General features: G+C 38.4%; 1 protein-coding gene across 1 annotated transcript; it reads left to right on the top strand.

The window, feature by feature from the left end:
* Positions 1-435: 435 nt before the first annotated feature.
* LOC139728117 (guanine nucleotide exchange factor C9orf72 homolog) lies at positions 436-24,910 on the top strand. Its single transcript, XM_071639076.1, has 12 exons — positions 436-548; positions 2,012-3,871; positions 5,536-5,760; positions 6,434-6,526; positions 8,685-8,746; positions 10,455-10,527; positions 11,199-11,315; positions 12,102-12,223; positions 16,244-16,309; positions 18,117-18,171; positions 19,663-19,772; positions 24,109-24,910. The coding sequence occupies exons 2-12, from the start codon at positions 3,617-3,619 to the stop codon at positions 24,290-24,292; spliced, it is 1,362 nt and encodes a 453-aa protein (XP_071495177.1). The 5' UTR covers positions 436-548; positions 2,012-3,616; the 3' UTR covers positions 24,293-24,910.
* The last annotated feature ends 243 nt before the right edge of the window (positions 24,911-25,153 follow it).

The following is a 25,153-nucleotide window of genomic DNA, read 5'->3' as shown; positions in this document are numbered from 1 at the left end:
TATATCATTTAACCATTCCCTTGGGATTTGATTCATTAAACAAAAATGAATTTTCTCCTATCTAATCGAGGGATATCAAAATCTAAAATCAATTCTTCTCACAATTTATGGCCAGTCATAACTTCGCTCATAATAGAGTTCATGTTGAATAACAGCTGAGCAGGGGCAGAAAAAAAAAAGGAAGAGCAAAAGAATAAAAAACAAAAGTCGGTCTTCACATTATGGCTGCCAATTCTCTATCAATGCAATTTTTTTAATTCTCCTGACCCCTTGCAGCCCAAGGGGGGGGGGGGGACCCCTAACACCCCCCCCCCCCCCCCCCCCCCCCCCCATAAAGTCAGCTGGATGGGTCACACACAGCATACACACTTATTCTGCCGTGTGCAACAAACCCAACATGCAAGGTGACAGAATCTCCGGTGGATTCCATTGGATAGGAACGAACGAACGCTGTGCTTGGAACTCCGTAAACGATAACAGCAGCTGCCCCACCCTTGTTTTTCCTTGACGGAAGGACAGCAAAGGGTAGTGTCGTGGTTCATCCATTAGTAAGTCTAAAATCTATCTAGATTCTCAGTGCCATACTAATTTAAACTTTAAAGTAGAGGTATCATAGAACTGAGCTTTTCACAGTCCTTGCTCGCTCTTGGCTTTAAAAAGGGGGTTAGCGTAGTCCCGCGTATTGCGATACATGTTTGTAATGGGACTGACTATCACTGCAAACAACAACAGCTGTTGACTAGTGTTGTATGTGTTGATGGACATGATGCGTGTGTGATTGTGTGGTTGTGCATGTGTACAATACAGTGGTACCGAGTATTGTATTGATACTAGGTCTAGAACTACATGTATTTGTATTATTATGGTCTTGATGAGACTATACGCTGAACTATGGTACATAGGAAGTAGGCTTCGCATTTATTTAGTCGTGACATTTGCCAATGACACAATGTGTAATTTAAATTCTTAGATAAATTTTATTACAGGTTGGTTACATTGTAAATTTAGCTGTAGTGTAAACTTTAGAGTAAAAGACTAAAGCAAGACATATCTACATTTTACTAACTTATAACTTACATTTACAAGCATTTTTATTGCCCTATTTAGTATGTAACTTACATGTACATGAGCCAGTGAGCCAGTGACTGAGCTAGTGACAAGTGTTGACATCATGCATCATGACAGTGCAGTGAACACGGTGGAAGGATTAACTAAACTTACAACTACAATACAAGTAACATGTAGACCATACAGCCTTGTTGCTGTACATACTAAGTCGCAGCGTCTGGTGGTAATAGTCTATCCTATGGCAAGATTAGACTAGTCTACAGCTATACCTGTACATGTGTATACTGAGTATTTTTGAGTGATTGTTGACTTTGGAGTTTGGTTTACAATTGTATGTGAAAGATGCAGAATCTTTAGGCCTATCCTGATCTAGTCACAATCATTGATCATTTGTCAATGCAGTTTATACAGTGTATACATGTATACACTGTATTTCACATCAGTTTTCAGTATTACAGCTGTAAAAGTTCTATGAATAAGAAACCAGATGTACAATGTACAGGTGTAGGGATGTGTATTTAAATTCTTGTCTACAAAGGACAGAAAGAAAAGGAAATGACTTGGATGACATCGCACCTTTCTTTTTTGCCAACTCTAAAAGCTTGATTGTACATTGTACAGTTTTGCACATTGTACAATGTTGGTATGTTTTTGGCAAATTTTGACAACAAAGTTAGTGATATTTTCTCACACTCATTTTGACTATTCTTATTTATTGCTAGATTTGAATGCCATTGCCTTGTGATGTAAGTTGCAATTTTCATACATGATGTTGATAAAAACAACTACAAAAATTCATTTATGCAACTGATTGACAAATTGCCGTACATTAACGTTATTTACGTCGATGTAGGGCAATTTGTCAATCAGTTGCATAAAAACCTCTTGATGGAAGAATTTCGTGAATTTGAAAAATTCCTTTATTTGCATATTCTGTATACAGATGGACGTAATGGTGTTATGTCAGTACTGTCGAAGGAGAAACACAGTCTGCATCTGGCTTCATGGACAGAGATGACTCATTGAATGAAGATGGTGCTCTATGGGAAATGGATTGGTACTATTGTTGACCACAATGCACTGAAGTACATCTGCTTCAACCACATGATTACAACGTACATCCTCACCAGCACTGTCATGTTCTTGATGACTTTCATCAACCTCTCCTCACCACGCCTAGCAACTGTTGCCATGTCAGCACTGATGTCCCTTTTCATAGTTACTCTGTCCATCAAGTTTGCCTATCAGATGACACACAGCTTCAAGACCCACTTTGAGGTTCAATGACAGGCAGTGAAACAAAGTGGATGACATAAGAAGTGTCTTTCTGTGTAGTTTAGTCTGTGAGATTTAGCAAGAGGATTGGGAGCATTTGTAGTGAAACTGCTATCAAAAGTGTTGTAGTGTAGTGCATACCAACTCTTTCAAGAAATGAGGATTACACATTTTATGCAAAATAATGTATCAGTACTTTAAATTACAATAATACTGTAGGAACTGCATAACAGTGCATATGCAACCTTCAGTTTAGGGCATAGGTACTTGTGGACTTGTTGAATATGAAATGTGTTCTGTCAGTCCTAGGTTAAAAAGCCTCGGCACACAGTAAAACAAAGACAGTTCTTCAGCCTAAAATCATATACTTTTGTTATATGGTTTATAGCTTTTGAGACACAGTCATTGTCCAAAGAAAATGTGGTGTTTTGCAATTGACTGTCGGAAATTTTTGAAGAGGACGTACCGACTTGTGTTTGCTTCAAGGTAGAGATAAACTTTTCTGTTAGTTGTTGCACTTGTCATTACCATGCAAGGCGAAGCATGATCTCCTTAGACTGGCAGATGACGGAAACAGTGCTAGACCACATTGGAGTGAAACGCATCTTCCTCAACTACGCTGTGACCACCTGCGTCATCTCAGTGCTGGCGCTACTGCTGGTGTCTGTAGTGAACTCCGGACCACGCCTCCCCATAGGAGCAAACCTGTCTCTCATCACGGTGCTGGTGTTGAGCATGTCCATAGAGTGTGCCCATCGCATCATTGTGTGGAGACAGATCAACAGTCAGCCACAGTTTTTGCTTGATGGGCTGCCATCACCACAAGAAGGCAACACCAGTCCACTCTTTTGACTGCCACATGACTCTTCAAGATTGACAACTTTTTCTTTCTCCACCTATAGTTGGATGATATGATACTGGTTTTGTATCTTTAACTACATGTATCACATGTATAATTACCACTGTTGTGATTCAGTGGTTGTCTTTCAGGAGTGTCGTGACTTGCCATCTGTGGGGAAAAAAAAAATCCTGTAGCCGCCTTCACTATAAGAAACTCTTTCATTAAAGCTCTGTAACTGTACAATTATTATTACGTGTACAACCTTTCTCTCACTTGAAATTCAGCTGAGTGGTAAAACAGCCTGTATGTACAAAAGCTGTAAGTGACGCGCATACCCTTTTGACCATTGGACTCAGCATTGCATGAGATTCTATGTGGCAGGACATAGAGCCAACTTCTTGTGTTTCATGCTGAAAGGAAAACAAGCTAAAGATGGGAGACTACTACGATGATAGTCATTCCCGCCACAACTACCTGGACTTTGAGAAAGTGCGGGATGAGACCAAGAGTGTCGTGATCGAGGGCACCAAGGAGTGCCCCGCCCATGCCATCATCCTGTGTGCCTGGAACAACATCCTTGGTCCCCATCTCCAGCATGTGTGGCAGACGGAGGGCAAACCTGAGATGAGCCAAGAGATGATTCATTACCTGACAACGCACACCCTGACATCCAGTGATCAACCTCAGGTAAGCAAGAGAAGCTGATTTCACACACTGGGGTTATTGGTTTTTGCATCACGATGCAATAATCAAAATTTGCTAAAAACTTAACTTTGGGTATTTGTGAAAGGGACTAATATCACAATCCTTTTTTCTTCTGGAACCAATGTCTGATTCCTATACCTTCAGTATTATCGCATGTTTTTTTGTTTTTTGTTTTTGTTTTTTAATTGCAAATTTCATATTTGTACAAAATACATACGTACATTGTGTATAAAGTCATCTACAAACAGTAACAATGTTATAGTGGACACTTGCAAAAATATTCCAGTTTCATTATTTTTAGACTATAGATATGCTTCAAGTATTAAGCAGAATTACCTGTTATTGAAATCATTTGGAAGGTGCACGGTGGTACAAGCTGTATGTTTCTGTTTTTTCCTTTATGATATTATCATGCTTCTGTTAGATACAGTGTGCAGCGAATAATTGGGAACAGCCATACGCAATTTTCGAAACACATCTGAAATGGTAGAGGCGGCAAAGGACTTTGCCTTTGATATATAACAGAAATACCAGTCATAAACATACAACTTTTTTTCTTCTGAAATTCCTTTCAACTTTTGAAATTTCACATTTCATCTCGGGTGAAATTACTAATGTACATCATATTTTTACCAAAGACCACAAGTATTATTATTGAAAATGAAAATCACTATTTGTACAAATTGGCACCATAACCTGCTTGTCTAGATTCTCAGAGTACTTCACACGTATGAAACATTGATTTGCTGTTATTATACAGAAGCTGTATGTACCTCCGCCAAGGAAGGAGGAGGTTAATAATAATAATAATAATAATAATTGCATTTATATGGCGCTTCATACTGACGTTTCTAAGCGCACTTTGCTACTCATACAAATAGACTAGAAAACACAATAACGTTAACAAAATTAACGTTAACAGTAACAAAAGAAGAAGAAAGAAAAGAAAAGAAAAATACATGTGATACAATGGTACAATAATTGATAACTGTGTGCGCCTCCAGAAAAAAAAAAAATTACAGCTGATTAAACAGATGAGTTTTAAGAAGAATTTTAAATGATTCGACATTTAAGTGATCATCGGCGTTGGTTTGTCTGTTTGCAAAATAATTCAAAAAAGTTGTGTATGGATTAAAATGAAACTTGCAGGAAAAGTTGATATTGACGGAAGGAGGAACACCTCATTTGATTTTGGAAGCGATCCGCGAAATTTTTGATGGATTTTTAAATCTTTTGGCATATTAGGTCAACGAACTTGGGGTTCAAGCTGCACATACAGTAGTTGAGGTTTATATACACGCACTAAAGCGTGTTCTGCCTGGGCAAGGTGCCATGCAATGATGTATAAAACAAAAGTCTTTTATTTTGGAAACTTGGGTGGAAATGAGTTGCTGGTTGGCGGAGGTTTGTGCTCTCCAAGTGCTTTTCTAGTTGATGTGTCAATAGATTGCCTTCTATCACAATTTGAATTGATGGTGAGAAAGTTGCAATGATATTTTAGACTACATGTATTATCTTGGGTGTTTTTTGAGTTTTGTCAAATCACCAGTCCTGCTTGTAGTACTTTCAACTGTGTTTATTGTCCCCATAGTTCTGGCAGAGAATGAATGCAGTGCATAGCTTGTAATCTTTTGATTTTATTTCAGTCTGCGATAGAGACTAAGACGCTATACTTGCGAGACAAGGACCTGGTCATCTCCACGTTCCTGTTCAGTGGGTGTGACCACCAGGAGAAGACGGTCTTTGCCCTCTCACTCATCATCCCATACGGTCTGAAATCTTGGTACCTTCCTCTGGAGGACTTCTGTGCCGCTCGTCTCACAGCAATGATCAGTAAACTGAGGGTGCTCCAGGATAAACAGAAAGCTGAGGTGAAGACTTGTAGACTTCTGTCATGGATCAATACTGTACTTTTATGCTTTTCAACTACAAATAGTGTAGGATCACCAAATTTTCTTCAGTATGGCTGTAGATGATATCTGCATAGATCTGTAAGAGTAAAGGACATGAATCTAGAGCTACATGGCAGTAAGATGTATGATTACATTGTACCCTACAAAATGTACGCATGTATGTATACTTTTACTTGCCTATCAGATGCTGTTTTTTTGCATGTGGCACTTTTCAGTCACACTGGGACAAGAACTTTGTTTTGGCTGCGTGACAGATACACAACACTTAAACATCTATACCACAACTATTCTCATCTCAAGAAAATTCCAGAAGTTATAACCATGCTATAGATACATCATTGACATACTTGTGTTTTTGAAGCACAAACTGATCTCTTCAATAAAGTCTTCCTTAGTCTAGAGTTTCCCTTTGATCATCATGAACAGAAAAACTGGTTTAAAATATGTATCAATGTCAGGAGGTGGTGAAAGTGTTACATGTCAAATAATTTCTAAGCCATATTTACTGCCAAATGGATAACAGTTGCATTCAGCATAGCTTTTGAAGAGAGTGGGTAATGTTGTAAAGTTGCAGGAGGGCCGGTCAAGCAAGATAACGCCATGTTTTTATTTTGACAATCTGTCCTGCTAGGCCGACCCCATCGTGATACTGGATGCTGAGATCCCGAGTCTGTACAGAGCCCTTGGACTACTCTTCATGGCGCCGATGCCCACTATGGTCAATGTGAGTCAGAGGTCACTTTCTCCTCACTCTGCTGGCACACAATTTTCACAATCCTAATTGAGATTGCATTTCATGTAAGGAACATCTTTCACATTCATAGAACCTTTGTATTTTCTGTGAGCATGTGTATCTTTCACAGTCTTGGAACCTTTGCATTTTATGTAAGCACATCTTTCACAATCTTTTAGAATCTGTGTATTTTTATGTCAGGCCATCTTGCACTCTTGCACAGTCTTAGAACCTAATCATTTTATGACAGGATGTCTTTCACAATCATGAAACATATATGTTTGCAGTTTTAACTGTTTAGCAAGTACCAACATAAAAAATTTGCTTATTAAAAAGTAAAGATCATTTTTTGTTTTTTCCAAATTGCTCAGTTGGCCAAGTGATAAAACAGTACATTCATCCAAGTAAAAACTCCTTCATTCTGACATTTTTTTTTTTGCTTTAGTTCAGAATCTTAATTTTCTTCGACGTGTCTCATGATTTTATGATCTCTCTTTTTATACCCCCGCCAAACGAAGTTTGAAGGGGGTATATAGGAATCAGCGGACGGTCGGGCGGTCGGTCGGGCGGTCGGGCGGTCGGTCGGGCGGTCGGTCGGGCGGTCGGGCGGTCGGTCGGGCGGTCGGGCGGTCGGTCCGTTGCAAATCTTGCGTCGCGAACTACTTCCTCAGTTTTCAACCGATTCCCATAAAACTTGGCACAGATGTGTGCCTTGGGTTGTAGATGTGCAAGACGTATTTTTTGACAGTACCCAAAAGTACGTTGCCATGGTAACGGCATATTATGGGCAAAAATGGGTACAAATCTTACGTCGCGAACTCCTCCCTCAGTTTTTGATCAATTTTTATGAAATTAAGTACAGATGTTCATCTGAATATGTTAATGTGCAAGACACATATTTCCGCAGTGGCAAAAAATGCCATGGTAACGGCATGTTATTGGTAAAATATAGGGCAAAATGCTTCATGGCAAAACTGCTTCATCAGTGTTCTTCCAATTCTCATGGAATTCATATTGAATGTTTGTCTTAGGATATAGGTCAGCATGACACATTTCTTGACAGTGACAAAAAGTATGTTGCCATGGTAACAGCTCACATATTATGAGCCAAAATGATGGAAAATTTTGTGTTGCAAACTACTTCCTCAGTTTTTGCCCAATTTCCGTGAAACTTGGTACAGATGTGTGCCTTTGGTTGTAGATGTGCAAGACGCATTTTTTGACAGTACCCGAAAGTATGTTGCCATTGTAACGGCATATTAATGGCAGAAGATCAAGGAAAGATCTTGCGGATTTAACTACTTCCTCACTTTTTTGACCAAAGCTTATGAAATGTGGCACACACCTTGATCTTGGTGGGAAGATGTGGAAGACATATTTTTTGGACGTGTCGGAAGCTGCGTTGCCATGGTAACGGCATATTAATGGTGGAAGATAAAGGAAAGATCTTGTGGATTGAACTACTTCCTCAGTTTTTGACAAAAGCTTATGAAATGTGGCACACACAATAGTCTTGGTGGGAAGATGTGCAAGACATATTTTTCGGACGTGTCGGAAGCTGCGTTGCCACGGTAACGGCATTTAAATGGCAGAAGATCAAGGAAAGATCATTCCTTGGGTAAGACTGTCGTCACGGGGCGGGGGTATTAATCACCTTCAGTGATATTTTTCCTTTTGGTTGTATTTGCTCTGTCTATCAAAGCTGTGTCACAATTTGTTTCTTTTGTCCAAAATAATTTTTTAGAGACTGTCTCACTCAGTCTTGCTTTACATAAGGTTTCTTTTTGTTTTGTTTTGTTTTGTTTTTATCTTTGTTTTGTTCTGTTTTTATTTTTTAAAAGCTGAACAACAAAGTCCCGGGTCCCATTTCATATTAAAAATATGTTAGGATAGCAGCTCTTCCTAGAATATCATCTTGTTATAGCAGCAACCAATCAGGAAGCTGGATTCTTGTCATTACCATGACACTTTCCATTCCGGCAAAAGTTGCAATCGTAGCAACTTCTTATGAAATTCTTATGAAACTCCTTTTTCTGTTGCTTCTATGACGGCAATATTATCTTAGCAGAAGTCTTCTCCAGTGCAGTTCAGTCAGCTGTATGGGTTTCTATTTCAATTCCTCTTTTTTTGTTGTTTTTTCTCTCTGCAGCTAAATGACACCATATTTGCAGCTGGCCAATCCAAACAACTTGATGTCCAGTTTACCAGGAAGTAAGACTCCATTAAGCTGCATTCAGTGCTTCCTTTCTGCTTTGAATTTTTTCTTTGGTACTTTGCATAATGTCATATGTATTTGAATACATTTGCCTACTATACATACTTACATACATAGATACATACATAGATACATACGTACATACATACATACATACATACATACAAACATAACGCATGTACGTACAGGTTTTACATGTATACAGTTTGCCCATGTATATAAATTTCATATAGAAAATGCTGATGTGCAGCACATGCCGAGAAATCTTTCCAGTTAATTAGCTTTGAGAGAAGGGATATATAAGAAGATGGTATGTACAGTTGCCAATGCTTTGTAAACGAAATTACTCAGTAGCAAGGCTGTTGTAATTAACCCGTTGAGGATGGTTTGATTTTGCTACAGCACGCATTTCCCATAGACACTTGCCCGAGAATACTCGGGACTCATCCTCAACGGGTTAAGCAGAGCTGCCAAGTCTCCCTGATTCTGCAGGAGTCTCCCTGAAAGTGTCAAAATCTGTTCAAGTCTGAATAAGAGAATAAAATCTCCCTGATTTGGGAATTGTTTTCGCCCATTGAAATGCATGTAACACACAGATATCTCCCTGATTGCTGTGTGGAATCTCCTTGATTTGGAAGTGAGAATGTTGGCAAACCTGGTTAAGTGTCTGTCAGGATTAGAAGAGGCCAGAAAGTGATTTATCATGGTATTATGTAAAGTTGAATTTATGGATCTTCATTTCACACCATGTCTTGCACATGCTTCATTATCACTCACAAGCGAGGACTGTACACGCGTACATGAATAAGTTGTACCTACATGCTTTTATCAGAGATACACTTGCCGATCAATGGTTACTGTAGAACGAGGAATGTTCGCGTGCATTTCAATTTTGTGAATTTTGCGAGCGCCAACATTTGCAAAATTAAAATGTACGCGAAAGTTCTTGCCTGCACAATATGCATTGGATGCCAGAGGCAATTTGCGAACATGATTTTTATGCTGCGAGAAAGCCTGTTGGCTAGAATTCACGAAATTTTCATGCCGCTAATATATCGTGTTATGCAGTCTATCTCCTCCCTTACCCGTTGAGGACGAGTCCCAAGTATACTCGGGCAGCTGTCTATGGGAAATGCGTGTTGCAGCAAAATCAAACCGTCCTCAACAGGTTAATCTTTTTAGCTCACCTGAGACAAATTGGGGGAGAGGATTATAGTTTGTACAAATGGTGGTGGCTCACCAATAGAGGTGAGTGGGGCCCAAATGTCCCAAATTAGCTACTTATTGTTTTTTGTGAACAATTTTATTCTTTCTAAAAAAAAAATGGTGGCTAGATTTGACCAAGCTTGGCAGGAATCATCAGTTTGGGGATGGGGGGGGGGGGGAAGGGGTAAAGTTTGTACAATGTTGATGGTGGCCCTTGGGGGCTCGTAGGCAGGGTCGAAATACCCAACATTAGGAAAGTTATGGTCCTGCATCAATTCCCAAATCTCGAGATGTTTAGAATAGTTTGTTGTAGGGGGAGTGCCATGACGGCAAACTGTGTTGCTCGGGTGACTGCTAGACCAGCAGGTTTTGATGCCTTGCATGTTCCTGATATGCAATTATCAAGAGGAATGATGGACACAGTGCATTATTGACCCATTTCTTCCAGTGAAATCTCATTAGTTTGTCACCATGTTTTCTATTTACCTTCTGTTCCAGGGCCATAGCTTCTCATCTACAGACCTGTGGTTGTTCTGTTGTTGTTGGTAACACCAAGGAAGAAGTGAACATGGTATGTGTAAAGAATGGAATTCTCTCGATCAGTCATTGCTATCATGGTGTGGATGAAACTCTGATATGTTTTAATGTAGATCATACAGCAAATCTCAATGATAGTTTTGTTTTCAAGCTACAGCTGTATTTAACCATGATGTTGGCTTTCACACATTTAATGACATATATTCTTCAATTTAGATGAATGTTACATTAGAATGTATTTTGGTTAGATTTACCCAATACTTGGCTTAACCAAAAATAAACCTGCTGGAGTGGAACAATGTTATACTGTAGTTGTAATGTCAAAATCTGCTGATGCATTGAAAATTAGATGAACCATGTAATCCCATTCACTGACACCAGTACTTTCAGAGCATCTTGACAATTAATAGAAAGCAAGCAAGTAGATCTACCAGTGTATGAACAAAGCAAGCAAGTAGATGTACCAGTAAGAGCATAGTAAAACTTGATATAACGGGATCCCTTCACTTACTTTGTTCAGTTTGTTGCTCCACATTTCCTGGTTGCAGTAGATGGATGCATATGAAAGGATAGCTACAGTCCTCAAGCCCCTGAAGGAAGAAAAAAAGAAACCCACAAACCTGTACAAATGGGGAAAGTACTTACATGTATTAAAAAAAATATGGAAATTTGTTTAAGAATTCAACTTGTCATTGACTCCATCAGATGCTGAGTACTCTGAGTCTCTTCATCACCCCGGAGGAGAGGATGTGTTCAGTGTACCTCAAGGATGAGAAGCAGTGTGTCTACCAGGGGGATCTCTTCCTGCAGGGATTCATCAAGGTCAGGTTGCCATCTGTGTGTGTTTGTTTGTTTGTGTGTGTGTGTGTGTGTGTGTGTGTGTGTGTGTGTGTGTGTATTTGCAAATGCCTCCAAGTGTGGACTCTGTACTAAATAGGGACATACGCCAACCAAAGACAATGCTAGACTGGATAGGCAATGAGGCCGATGGACCAGGGGGGTGTTTCATAAAGCTGTTCTCAGGCTAAGAACAACTGTAAGAACGACTGGTGATCAGTTCTTGTGCTGAATTATTGAAATTCTGATAAGTGTAGCACATCAGAACATGTTTCAGTCATTCTTAAGTCGTTCTTAACTTTCTAAGAACAGCTTTATGAAACACCCCCTGTAGTCATGTGAATATTAATGTGGTGTATGATATAGATATATACTGGTAGGAATGCATATATGATTTAGGATCTGTGGACTGAAAGTAGACTATATCTTCAAAGATACAGTTGTACACTGTATGTGGCCCACATTGGTGTGGAAAATTTCTCTTACTTTGATCTGACATATGTTTGGAGGATTTTAGTTACTTGTGGAACAGATATTTCTTGACAGCATGCAACTTACTTGGGGCGACACCTAAAAAAACACCTCAAACAAAACAGAAAATGTATGTTTGAAACAATTTGTCAAGCTAAAGTAATGCTCAAAGTATACATTTGTATCTCATGCCTGATCATGTGCTTCTCTTCATCATTCACTATTATTGTGTTTCATATAGTCTACTGGTATTATTGTTTCCATAATGGATCATTAAATTGTTTGCACACTACGGTACAGAATACCATCAACTTGGTGGAGTATGGCCGTGACATCATGGCAAGTCGCTACCCAACCACTCTGGTTGACATGACGACACTGGACGTTAAGCAGACACTGCCGTACAATGAGCACGACTACTGGTGAGTTATGCCTAAGCAGGTTCACTGGCTTGCTGCTTCTCAGAGTACTGTATATGCTATATATTGTGTCAGGTTTGTACTTTGTGGATTTTGCGGGTCGGGTGCTATTCGTGAAGTAAGCAACATTCAAATATCTTAACTCTAATCCCAACGTGGATGTGTTGCGCAATGATTTCATTTCATTTCATTTCATTCATTTATTTAAGCACGGCAACATACTTCAGTCCGAAGACTGTTCTTCCGCAGGTCCGTGCGGATAAAATACAACGTAAATATACAGAAATGAAAAACAAAACTCATACATAAAAAAACAACAAAACAGAAAAAACAGAAAAACATGGTGAAAACCACTTTTATGATTTGTTAATTATCTATTTGATGAGTTTCATAGCAAAACACAAGCGCCAAATCCAATGTTTCTGATTTATCATTATTCCCCAACCGTTCTACGTTCATGTGAACTGTAACCTTCGCTCTTTTGAGTTCCTTTTTTGTATCTGCTGTAGGGTATATAATTGTGAATGCTTGAAGGGATATGTGTGCATTTATGTAGGCCTATGTATACTATTATAGGCCATGATTGGATGCACTGTCCCCTGAGTTTCTATTTAAGTATAATAGATGGGGCAACTGTGTGTGCGTGTGCTTTTGTGTGTGTTTGTGCGTGTGTGTGTATGTGTCTGTGTGTGTTTAAAGTCAAAGTGTGTACACTGCTGAATGTACATGTCTGTATACGTTCGCGGGTGCTTTGACTAGCGCATGTGCAGTGGTGTGCGAGCGTTTTGGGTGCGTTATGCTCCATGGTGCTTCAGATAACGAGCATGATGTAGAACACGTAAATTCTCCTGACATTCTTATGTGTATGATATGACTGAGCCAACGGAGTATGTGTGTGTGTGCGTGTGTGTGCGAACGTGTGTGTGTGTGTGTGTGTATTGTATTTGTGAGTGCGCGCATGTGTTCGTCTGCCTTCACCTGTATGTATTCAGTGATGTACATGTGTCATACAGGGCGCGACGCGAAGTCTTATCCTTCGGAGAACGTGCGAGTGTTGTGTGTGGGTGTGCAAAGGTTACGTAAAATATGCACTCCCTTGGAAAGGACGGGTTTTATGTTTTCTAAACTCTTGTTTTGTTCATGATCGGTAATTATAATTAATTGTGATGAAATGTAAATGTGTAATGATGTATGTGTTTACTGTATAGTGAGTGTAAATTATGTTTGTACGATTGTGTATAAGACGCGAAGTCTTATCCTTCGGAGAACGTGCGAGTGTTGTGTGTGGGTGTGCAAAGGTTACGTAAAATATGCACTCCCTTGGAAAGGACGGGTTTTATGTTTTCTAAACTCTTGTTTTGTTCATGATCGGTAATTATAATTAATTGTGATGAAATGTAAATGTGTAATGATGTATGTGTTTACTGTATAGTGAGTGTAAATTATGTTTGTACGATTGTGTATAATTATATTGAAAATTGTATTATGTGTATACATGTACATGAATATACGTATGTATGTATGAAGATATTCCTACGTGTACACCTGCCAACAAGAAGAATTTCCTAAATGGACAATAAAATAAATCTGAATCTGAATCTGAATCTGAATCTGATGAAACTTCGGCACACATCTCGACAGAAACAAACATGATCAATCAAAGATAACCATGTACAATTACCATACAAGTACATCGCCGTAGTTTAAAATGAAAGAGACGAAAGCAAAGGAGAGTTCAGGAGAGAGAGTGACAGGAAGAGAGAGAGAGAGAGAGAGAGAGAGAGGGAGGAGATAACGAGAGAGAAGCGCATACAAAGAAAAAAAAAACTAAGAAAATTGTCTGTTAAAGGGAACCCAAACCCAAAAAGCTATGTGGATTGAGTGAAAGCAGCAACATTAGTAGAACACATCAGTGAAAGTTTGAAGAAAATCGGACAATCGATGCAAAAGTTATGAATTTTTACAGTTTTGGTGTTGGAACCGCTGGATGACGAGACTACTAGAGGGTATGACGTATGAGTGGACAACAATACAAAGAAAATATAAAGGAAATTCAACAAAAATTCACTTTTCTAGAATTATGAAAGAGCAATGGACCAACCTCTTTCAGAAAGCAGGGGGAATAATTGCTTCCCTTAACATATATATGTCAATATCAAGCTGATGGAATTTGTAATTTTCATGAAAAATGGATTTTTGTAGAATTTTCTGTATATTTTCTTGGTATTGTTGTCCACTCATACGTCATAACCTCTAGTAGTCTCCTCGTCCAGCGGTTCCAACACCAAAACTTTAAAAATTCATAACTTTTGCATCGATTGTCCGATTTTCTTCAAACTTTCACGGATGTGTTCTAATAATGTTGCTGCTTTCACTCAATCCACATTGCTGTTGGGGTTTATCTTCCCTTTAACAGTTTCAATCAAGTGCATTTTTAAAGCTTATAAACATTGGTTTTCGTTTCAATTCCAATGGTAACTTATTCCAATGTATTGACCCAGAATATGTCAAACTTTTATGTTTACAACAAGTCTTAATCAAAGGTAACACAAAATTTAACAATGAATTCCTTATGTTATAGCTGAAGATTTTGAATTGAAACATATCTAACAAATATTTCAGACAGAGCTTGTGTGCAATTTTATACATAATATGTAAAGTATGTTTATTTCGTCTCTTATCCAGTTTATCAATGAATGGAGATACATGTCTCCATTCATTTCTTGTACTCCATGATCACCAATTTAACTACTCAAGAAATTGTTGGGAAGTCCCAATGTGTAAAAAATTGGACTTGCTCTTTAAGATATACAACTGTTGTATGGTATATTCAGTGTGTTGTGTTGTTAATACATGTAGTACGTGTATGTATTAAGACATCGAGTGTTAGTCATTGTGCGCTGATTTGCACACACACACTGGAGGGTTTTGTTCGCGGATTTGCTCAGATATCTGGACACTACGTTGTAACTGTCAAGGAATACATATTACATTGAACCTAATGCCACTAATTCCTGTTGTGTCATCATGGCTTTTCCTGTTTGACTGAGGAACCAGAATTATATCAGAACCAGATTGTATGGACATATTGTGTCTGTATCTATCCATGTATCATACAATGCATGTGTTTTTGCGTACCCAACTGCTTATTTGCCTACATGTAGAAGCACAATTTCCTTCTGTACTGTAAAAGTGGATATTTTTGCGTGAGTAATTTTTCGCAATCGGATGGGTAAGATGAGTTTTACGTGTTTTTGATTGCCGCAGAATCAAGACATTAAAGGACAAGTTCACCTTCATAAACATAAGGATTGAGAAAATGCAACAATATTAGTAGAACACATCAGTGAAAGTTTGAGGAAAATTGGACAGTCGATGCAAAAGTTATGAATTTTTTAATTTTTTGTGTTGGAACCGCTGGATGAGGAGACTACTACAGCTTGTGAGTCATATGCGTACAACAGTATAAAGAAAATGTAAAAGAAAATTCAACATATTTTCACTTTTTTCGCATGATAAAAGAGCACTTGACCTGCCTCTTTCTTAAGGCAGGGGGAATAATATTACCCATAACATTTGTCGGTAACAAGTCGGAGGAATGTGTACTTTTTTCAAAAGATGGAATTTTGTGAAATTCTCTTTATATTTTCCTTATATTGTTGTACGCATTGTGACATCTAAGTTATTCATACACTGCAGTAGTCTTGTCATCCAGCGAGTACTGCACAAAAACTTCAAAAATTCATAACTTTTGAATGGATTGTCTGATTTTCCTCAAACTTTCAATGATGTGTTCTACTAATCTTGCTACATTCTCTCAATCCTTATGTTTATGAAGGTGAACTTGTCCTTTAACTACTGCGGTACTGGAACTCGTGGCAAGCAAAAATATTGATGTGCTTTTATTTTCGCGCAAGTTTGTGGTTGTTCGAATTGCACAAAAATTTAAACACTGAAAATTTCCACTGTTACAATATATAAATATAAGTATCTTTTAAATCAAATTTTTCTCATCCCTCCCAGGAGACACGAGGCTCTCACAGGGGAGCTCCAATCCCTCTGGCTAGACAGCAATGAATCTCTGAGAGTGTGAGTTGGTTTCAGGATTTAACCCTTTAAAGGGATCGTATAGTTTTGGTTGAGACCTAATTTCAGGTTTCTAACATTTTTTGGTGAGATAATGAGAAACCTCTTATGAAATATGTAAGAGCATGTAATTATATGAGGAATTTAAGGTTTATTTGATGAAAATTGGTTTTGAAATTGCTGAGATATCCCAAAAAGAGTGATTCTAATGAAGTGTGGGACCCACACTTTATTACAATCGCTTTGTTTTACTTTTTTTTTTTGATGTTTCAGTCATTCCAATCCCGATTTTCATCAAATAAACTTTGAATGCCTCTTAAAATGGTATGCTTTGTACTATATCATAAGTGTTTTCTTGGTTTCTCGCAAAAAGTTCAAAGCCCAATTCTCATCTCCACCAATACTGTACCATCCCTTTAAGTGCCATTTGGCACAGAAAACCTCATAGCATTGTACAACTATACTCACTGTCCACAGCACCCTGCAAAGAAAGGGTTCGCACACCTTGATCTGAGTGCAGCCACGGTCCTCTGTTAGTTTACATTTTGTCCTTCATCTGCACTTTGATGTTATATTATCATAGAAATGATGCAAATGATGGTTTGACTCTGAGGGCTCTACCAATATCATACATTATTATACATACAGATGATTTTTAGAGCCCAAATACAAGCGTTATTTTGTCGACGCACCTCATAACCTCTGACCCACCAATATTTTTTGCCGAGGCGACCAATATTTAAAATATTGGACAGTAAGAGGGGGATTCCCCAAAGCTTTTATAAAATGCACAGTGATTGGTTGAGATATATACGAGATGACCTGAAATATGAAGTAAAAACGTCTGTGATTGGTTAATCACGAATCAACTTGAGCGTCGTTTCTTCTAAAATTCTGTGTTTATGCAAACAAATTTCATATATCAATTAGTTGAAATTGTTTTTCATACAATTTTTCAAAATATCACTTTCATAACAGGAAATTAAATTTAGGTTTGATGAAAACAAGTTATATATATTTTTTTTTGTGCGCGCAGGCGACGATTGATCAGCTCAGCGCTACTGCTATGATAGCCCGCGCGTGATATACAATATACATGTAGTCAGCCGCCGCGCCGCTTGCATTTGCATGCGCGATACTAGTACATGTATATATGCATATTACAGTTACTGTACATGTACGTTATGTGTTACTAAGTACAGTAGGACTACATTACGTAGCCTAATTCGATCTTTCACGATCTACGGTAGATGTGACGTGAATTGTTTCTCAGATCTCGGATACAAATACATCTAATTCTGGTCTAAATTAGCTAGATCTCGGCCTAACAGTAACATGACGGCTACCATGGATACATAGATCACTGTTTTATTGGGGAATGAAGTGGATTAACTTGCAATGAAGAGTGTACCATACCCCATGTCAAGATCATTTATACAGTAGGAGACCATACAGCACTCGGAGACAGAAAGGGTAGATAGGCCTAAATGAAAATATTCTTTGCTAAAATCCTCTGTATAGGATAATAATTATAATATTGGATGTCCTATTTTCGGTTAATACAAGGAAATATTGGACTCGCTAAGCAAAATATTGGACTCGTCTTCGACTCGTCCAATATTTGTTAATAGCTCGTCCAATATTTCCTTGTATTAATCTCAAGGCCATCCAATATTATATAATTGTATGCATGATTGAGTACACCTCCTTTTTACTGTAATTCCAGCCACAGTATTGAAAGAGTTACGTGAAGCTGACAGCTGAATGAAATTCGAATTAACGTTCACACCTGTATTTCTTTCCATCTCAGAATGAGGTTTTCGGGAGTGGAATCGGCACCCATCATCACCAATTTCTTGAAGGAGGTAAGTGAATAAGAGGGCTACACCTGTTATCTTTACTCTGTGAGCTGAATATAATGATAGGAACTTCTGTTTTGTGTCATTCTTTGTAATACCAAACTTGGGCACCTGTCCTCAATCAAAGGGTGCGTTTATAGAAAAATGAAATAAAGAAAGAAATAAAGTATTATCAACTCTTTTTTTTTTTTCGGGAGAAACAGGTTTTCCAAATGGCTTTCAGATTTTTTTTTTTTTTTTTTTTTTGAGATGATAAACGCAAAGCTGCTTTGATTATGGGGTTCAGAAAGCCTTTTTGAAAACCTCAAATTTGTGCTTTCCGAAACAGGTTTCAGCAAGAAATGTGTTTCTAGAAGCGAGATAAATGCAAAGCTGTTTTAAAACAGCTTTGTACTGCGCATGCTGTATAAGACCCCTTCTTTGGTCAAACTGCGCAATGCAGCTGCACAGTGATAAGGCCAGTTTTCATGTTGGCAGTGAGTTGATAAATGCGACTTGCTTTGAAAGGCATTTGCAAAGGACTTTATGAGGTGGGTGTGGAAAGCCGTTTCAAACTGGGGAAAGATGATAAACGCAGCCAAAGTCATTGTACCTTTGCAAAGACGCAGAACTTCCTCTGAGAAGCTGTGTGATGACATTGTATTAGTTATGCTTGAGATGTATATATATGAGACTTTATGCTGTGGGGTGAGACTCTTAACATTTCAGGCTCATTTGCAAGAATCTGTTTCATATTGACAATATTTGACTTGGGGGGGGGGGATTGTTGGAACTTTTTGTGTGTTTTACTCGCATTGCACTCTGGCAGATATTTGAGTGAAGTTTCTTCCTGAAAATGAGAATTATTAGGTGTACACATTTTAACCAATGAATTTTATAACCTTTGGATTGCAGCATTTGCTTTGTGGATAGCACATGAGACAAGTGACCAAAGTTAAAGGGAAAAATTAGAAGTTAGTGTTTTAGTATCTACATTGTAGTAGTGATATTGTGTTTTATAGACTGGATTGGATGCATTCATGAACCATTGTGAAGCTAAAATTGTTACTAAATATTGTTCATGTTTTGCTGTTTCACATAACATACATTAAGTCAAATGAGTTTTTGGTGCATCTTTGGGGTTAGCAATTTAAATTTTGTGTTTAGTATTTCTGAAAATTTTCTCTGTTTGAAGCCAAAGATTGAAAACATTCTTCTTTTCTTTCAACAGTTTTTATAGACATGTGTTTTGATCAGTTTGACTGTAAATTTCCTGTTATCTTTCCATGAACTTCTTCAAAATGTTTTTGATATATATGTAGAAGCATGATTCCTAGAAAAACATTTTTATTACTGAATAATGATACATTAAATACAAAGCTTTAAAGTTTTTGTGTGGATTTTTTTATATTTATCATTATTTTTTGTTGTTCTACCTCAGAAGGTTCTCTTATATTCCTTAGCATGTGTTCTTTTGCAGATCCAGTTTTCTGACTGTTAACTTTTATCTCTTTGTAGATTTTCCTGCTGTATCCACAATGTGGGATCCGTGAGGCATACATTGAGCAGTTTCAGAGAATTCTGGATAGGAAAGCCATTGCACTGATTCAATATGCTGAGTGTGAAACGTGAGTAGACCCTCTTGAGATGTTGGTAATAAGTAGAAAAACACTCGGAGAGCACAGACCTCAGCCAAGCAGCTCATTTCCACCCATACAACATGTATACATGTATGCTGAAAATTGCATAATTTCCCAATGATTTAGAAGCCTATCTAGTGTTTCTACCTTAGCTTTCTGCTCTGTCTCGAGCACACGCTCAGTGCATGTATGTCCTCCTCAAATATGTGTATCTTGAATTCTCCCTATCGCATGTAGCTCTCTGAATCTGAACGTGTGGCACCTAATTTTTTACCTTTAATTCTTTTAATGTATGCTTTAATACACATTGAACGCCGAAGTACTCGTATTCACAGATTGTAAGACATTTTGTCTTATAATCTGTCGAGTAATAGATTTATTTTCTAATCTGTAACTTTATATTTTAAGAATGGGATTTTTCTGCGAAGCAACTCAGTGCTGGGCTGATGATGCAAAACAATGAAATTATGGAAAATATCCATAGATGAAGGACATGACGTGGGTAAACTGCAAAACCGGAAGTGTACGTCCCAAGAGCGATCAATGAGATATTGGTATAGTGAGGTGATGTCACTTGATGTCGGCTATATGCGATAGGGAGAATCCCCTCATTTGTTGATGATGATGATGATGAAGCAGCATTTGTATGGCGCCATTTATCTGTTAGAAACATTCAAAGGCGCCCAGCTCCCACAAAGTGTCACACATCATTCACAAAGTTGCCGGAAAAGATGAGTCTTCAGTGCAGACTTGAATGTATTGAGGCTGCAGCAATTCCGAAGCTGAACTGGTAGCGAGTTCCACAGACGTGGTGCAACAGAAGAGAAGGCTCTATCCCCATACATCTTTAGGCAAGTATTGGGAACATGGAGAGTCAGTCCAGTACAGCGTAGCCCTGGTCGTCGCTGACGTACACTGATAAGCTCAGACATGTAGCCAGGAGACAAGTTATGGAGAGCCTTATAAGTAAGCAGTAAGATCTTATACTGTACTCTGCATTGCGCTGGCAGCCAGTGAAGCTCACGAAGTATTGGAGAGATATGGTCAGACTTCTTGGTGCCGGTAAGAAGGCGCGCAGCCGCATTCTGTACAGCCTGGAGGCGTACGATTGATGTTAGTGGCAGGCCAGCATAGAGACAGTTGCAGAAATCCAGTCTAGATGATATCAGGGCATGGATGATACTTTCTGCAGCACCTCGTGTCAGACAGTGCCTGATCTCAGCAATCCGGCGGAGTTGGTAGTATGCTGACTGACAGACATGTGATATGTGCTTCTCCATACTCATTGCTCTGTCAAAGACTACACCGAGGTTTCTAGCCTTGTTGTTGGGAGATATAGCTTCTTCACCGACTAGAACTGGAGCACCAGTGATACTGCTCCTCATATGTGGAGATGAGAGCAGCAGATACTCTGTTTTCTTGTCATTGAGCTTCAGAAAGTTGATGTTCATCCAACTGCGAATCTCCTAAATGGCGGCCCCAGCAGCAGCAGTTGCACATTCTTCAGCACCTCCAACTTTGGGATCAAAAGTGAGGTAAAGCTGGGTGTCGTCGGCATAGAAATGTGCACCAAGGCCATGTTGCTCTATGATAGAGCCAAGAGGGGTAATGTAGAGTGTGAAGAGCAATGGACCAAGGACTGAGCCCTGTGGTACTCCATAGCGAAGGGAGGTCTCAGGGGACAGCTTCCCATTGATGACTACAGCTTGTCTTCTGTTGCTGAGGTAGGACCTGAGCCACTGGAGAGCAGTTGCATCGATTCTAAAATCTTTCCTCAGTCTCTCCAGAAGGATAGTATGGTCAACAGTATCAAAGGCAGCTGTCAAGTCAAGTTAAACAAGGGCAACTGCCTTCCTGTTATCGATTGATGTGAGGATGTCATCAGAGACCTTCAAAGTGCTGTCTCAACGCTGTGATTCTTCCTGTATGCTGATTGAAGGCGTTCATAGAGATCGTTACCTTGCAGATAAGCTGTCAGGCGACTAGCTACAATTTTCTCCATCACTTTGGCAAGGAATGGTAGGTTTGACACTGGGCGATAGCTGGCTAGGTCATTGTTGTCAAGTGTAGATTTCTTCAAAACTGGCGTAACTATGGGACTATTCCATCGCGCAATGATGCATTGATCAAACCAGTGATAGGTATGGCTAGGAGATCACAATGTTGCTTAACAAGAGCTGTAGGCACTGGGTCAAGTGGACATGTCTTTGCAGGGGTCTTGCGAATTATTTGCTTGACTTCCTCATGACAAGTAGGAGGCATCACGGACATATCAGCATCAATAATACCTGATGATGATGTCAGGATAAGTGACAGCTTCTGTGCATGCTGTTCATGGTCTAATGGTCGAGATACCAGCATGATATGCTCCCGGATTTTCTCAACCTTTCCAGTGAAAAACTGAGAGAAATCAATGGCGAGGTCAGCATCAGGTATATCTTGTGGCAGTTTCTTTGTTGCTGGAGTTTTCTGATGGAGAAGTTGGCTGATAATGCCATACAGGGCCCTCTGATCATAGCCACATTCCAATATGAGGTCGTTCCAAAACTTAGACTTCGCCGCTTTGAACAAATCTTGAGTGATGTTCCTCTTGTTGGCCCTGTTTGCCAATGATAAAGAATCCTGCATAAAAGTAAAAAAAAAAAATTATTAGAAATTCCTGGATCCAGAGTTTTTGGGATCACTACCAAAATTGAATCGCTTGTTCCTTATGTTATTATCAGTTTTTCCTGTAAATTTCATCCAGTTATGTTCACAATTTTTTGCCGAATTGTTTTTCAAATAGATGAACAAAACAATGCTGGCAAAAACTTAATCTCCTTGGTGGAGTGGTAATAGCAGTGATAATTGCTGCAATTCATATTGTGCCAAATCCATTAATTGAAATGCCCAAAACACAAATATGAAAGGATAGAGATATAATAATGAGATTGTGATGATGCAGTTATGCCTCTGGTCTGATGACCGAATGCCAAGTGTACATCAGAGTTTCAAACATTCGCACATCAAAATCAGGAAGATTCTTTGAATGAACAATCACCAAGATACCTGTGTCTTACATGTACTTCAATTGCAAATATAATTCCCAATTTAGGCTTTCAGGTAACTTTCAAGAAATTGAGGCAGGCTTGGCAACTATGTATACATACAGCTAAATTTGAATCATTTCTTTCCTAGTCTACAACAAATAGGCCCGTTGTTTGCTCAAGTGATTGAATTGCTGTATTGTGCCACTTGCAAAGAAGACATCTTATGAGAAATTTAAGAATATAAGTGAAAATGAAATATCAGACATCTTGTGAGAAAGTAAGAGAAAAAAAGCTTTGAAAGCCTTTTAGTCTGGGTTGAATGATGCTGCCTAATCATTTATTTATGGGAGAAGATTATTTGTGACAAAGATGTAATATTGAATGACATATAGGATCGGTTTGCGTAACTATGAGCTTTGCTTTACAAGCACTAGTGCACTGTCAATGACTGCTTTAATGTGTATATTTATGGCACAGTGCCATTATATAGAATGCCATGTAAGATTAGCAAAGTTGGCAGTGGATACATAGCTGCCAAGTAGCATGTCTGTATCATGTTTTATTTTTTTTCATAGCAAGGTAAAAAAAAAAGATGTCTTAAAATGTAAAATATCTTTTTTTTTGGTATATATAATGGAATATGTACAATTTTTGTGAGCAAAATATGTAATTGGCCTTCAGATTATGTTTTTGTTAGTTTGGTTTTGAGTGGTGGTTCTAATCAGCACTATCTATAATAATCTATAATGTATGAACAGTAATCCTTCGAATGAAATCGTTTCATTTTCTGTATATCAGTTCGTCAAAATTTTTACATATTACACCTGTTTTGAAGAAGTTACATTGGTTGCCAGTAAGACAGAGAATTATATTTAAAATTTTGATACTTGTTTATAAAGTATTGCATGGTCAAGCACCTGGTTATTTATCAGAATTGATATCAATGAAATCACACTCATATTCTCATAATTTATGAAGTACACAGGATAAGTTGCTTCTAAAGCAACCTCACTAAAAAACGAAAGTAACTTTAGGGGATTGTGCCTTCAGCTGTGTTGCTCCAAAACTTTGGAATAAATTACCTGAGAAACTGAGGAAGGCATCATCACTTGTTGTCTTCAAATCTTTATTGAAGACTTATCTTTTTTCAGAAGCCTTTGATTTATTTTTTTTTTATTTTTCGTGTGTCTAATCAGTGACAGGAGCTCTGTTACATCACAACGCAGTAGAGTATATTTACATAGTAGCTGCGCTATACAAATTTGTCTAATTATTATTATTATTATTATTATCAGGCAAAGAGGTACACGCCCTCGGGTCACCATCAAAAAGCTGAAGCATGACCTCGACTTGAATCCTGAAGGAAACTTTCGTATCGTCTTGTCGCGAGCGGAGAAGCTTCGGCCGGGGATGAGCGCCCTCGTCTGTGGACATCCGGGAGCCTCGGCAAAGGACATTGAGGGCCTGCAGATCGATTGATGCTTGGCTGACATGAAGAGAGAATAGCGAGAGTATATTACGGTTTCTCTCTCAGATATCTTTCCCCACGATCCAGCAAGTGTTTGGTGGAGGTTTTGCAGTCATTGCGCAAAGGCATATCACAGCGTCCCAGTGAAGTCTGATTACATTTTGCTGGTAATACCATTTATGATGATTTCATGGTAGCTCTTCTCTCTTCATCTACAATATTTGTTTATATAGAATTTCTGTACACCAGCAAATGAAAACTTTAAAGTGGTGTTACCTGACAGACTGTCCAAGTAATTTGTTGCTTCAATCTTGGTGACTTCTCAAATCACATGATTATAATGATTAGAACCATTCCCAAAGTACTTATTCTATGAAAGATATATGATAGTTGCTGTGTTGGAGCATGACAAACAAAATTACATCATCCCTTTATCTCCGCTCCTGAAATATCATTGTGTGTACACCTGTGAAATTGAATGTGTGAAAGGCATTATTTACCATTTGCAGATGAAATAAAAACCCAGCTGTAGCGCTTTGAAATACAAAATGTAGGACTTTCTAAAGTGTGAGTTAGGGATAGATACAACCATTGTAAAAATGTTAATCATTATAATCAATGTTGAGTATTTACAAAATGTGAATTGTATTTATAAGAAAGTTGTTTATAGAATAAACCATATACAGGTAAGGTTCATTGGTATCAGTGATATCTTCTTATATGTTAGGCTTTACTGCAAAATCTTTCCATGGTAAGATATTTTGTGATACAACTGACCTACACATATGCATCAAATTTGATAACTCTTAAATTTTTAGATCACTGCTCCCAATGGTAAACAATGCCTTTAAAGGTGATCTTGTCATGTGGTT

The sequence above is a fragment of the Diadema antillarum genome, unplaced genomic scaffold (genome assembly GCF_040938485.1).
Source record: "Diadema antillarum isolate AM-2024a unplaced genomic scaffold, OU_Dant_1.0 seq00000166_RagTag, whole genome shotgun sequence".
Classification (NCBI taxonomy): domain Eukaryota; kingdom Metazoa; phylum Echinodermata; class Echinoidea; order Diadematoida; family Diadematidae; genus Diadema; species Diadema antillarum.
This window is presented reverse-complemented; position numbering and strand designations above follow the sequence as displayed.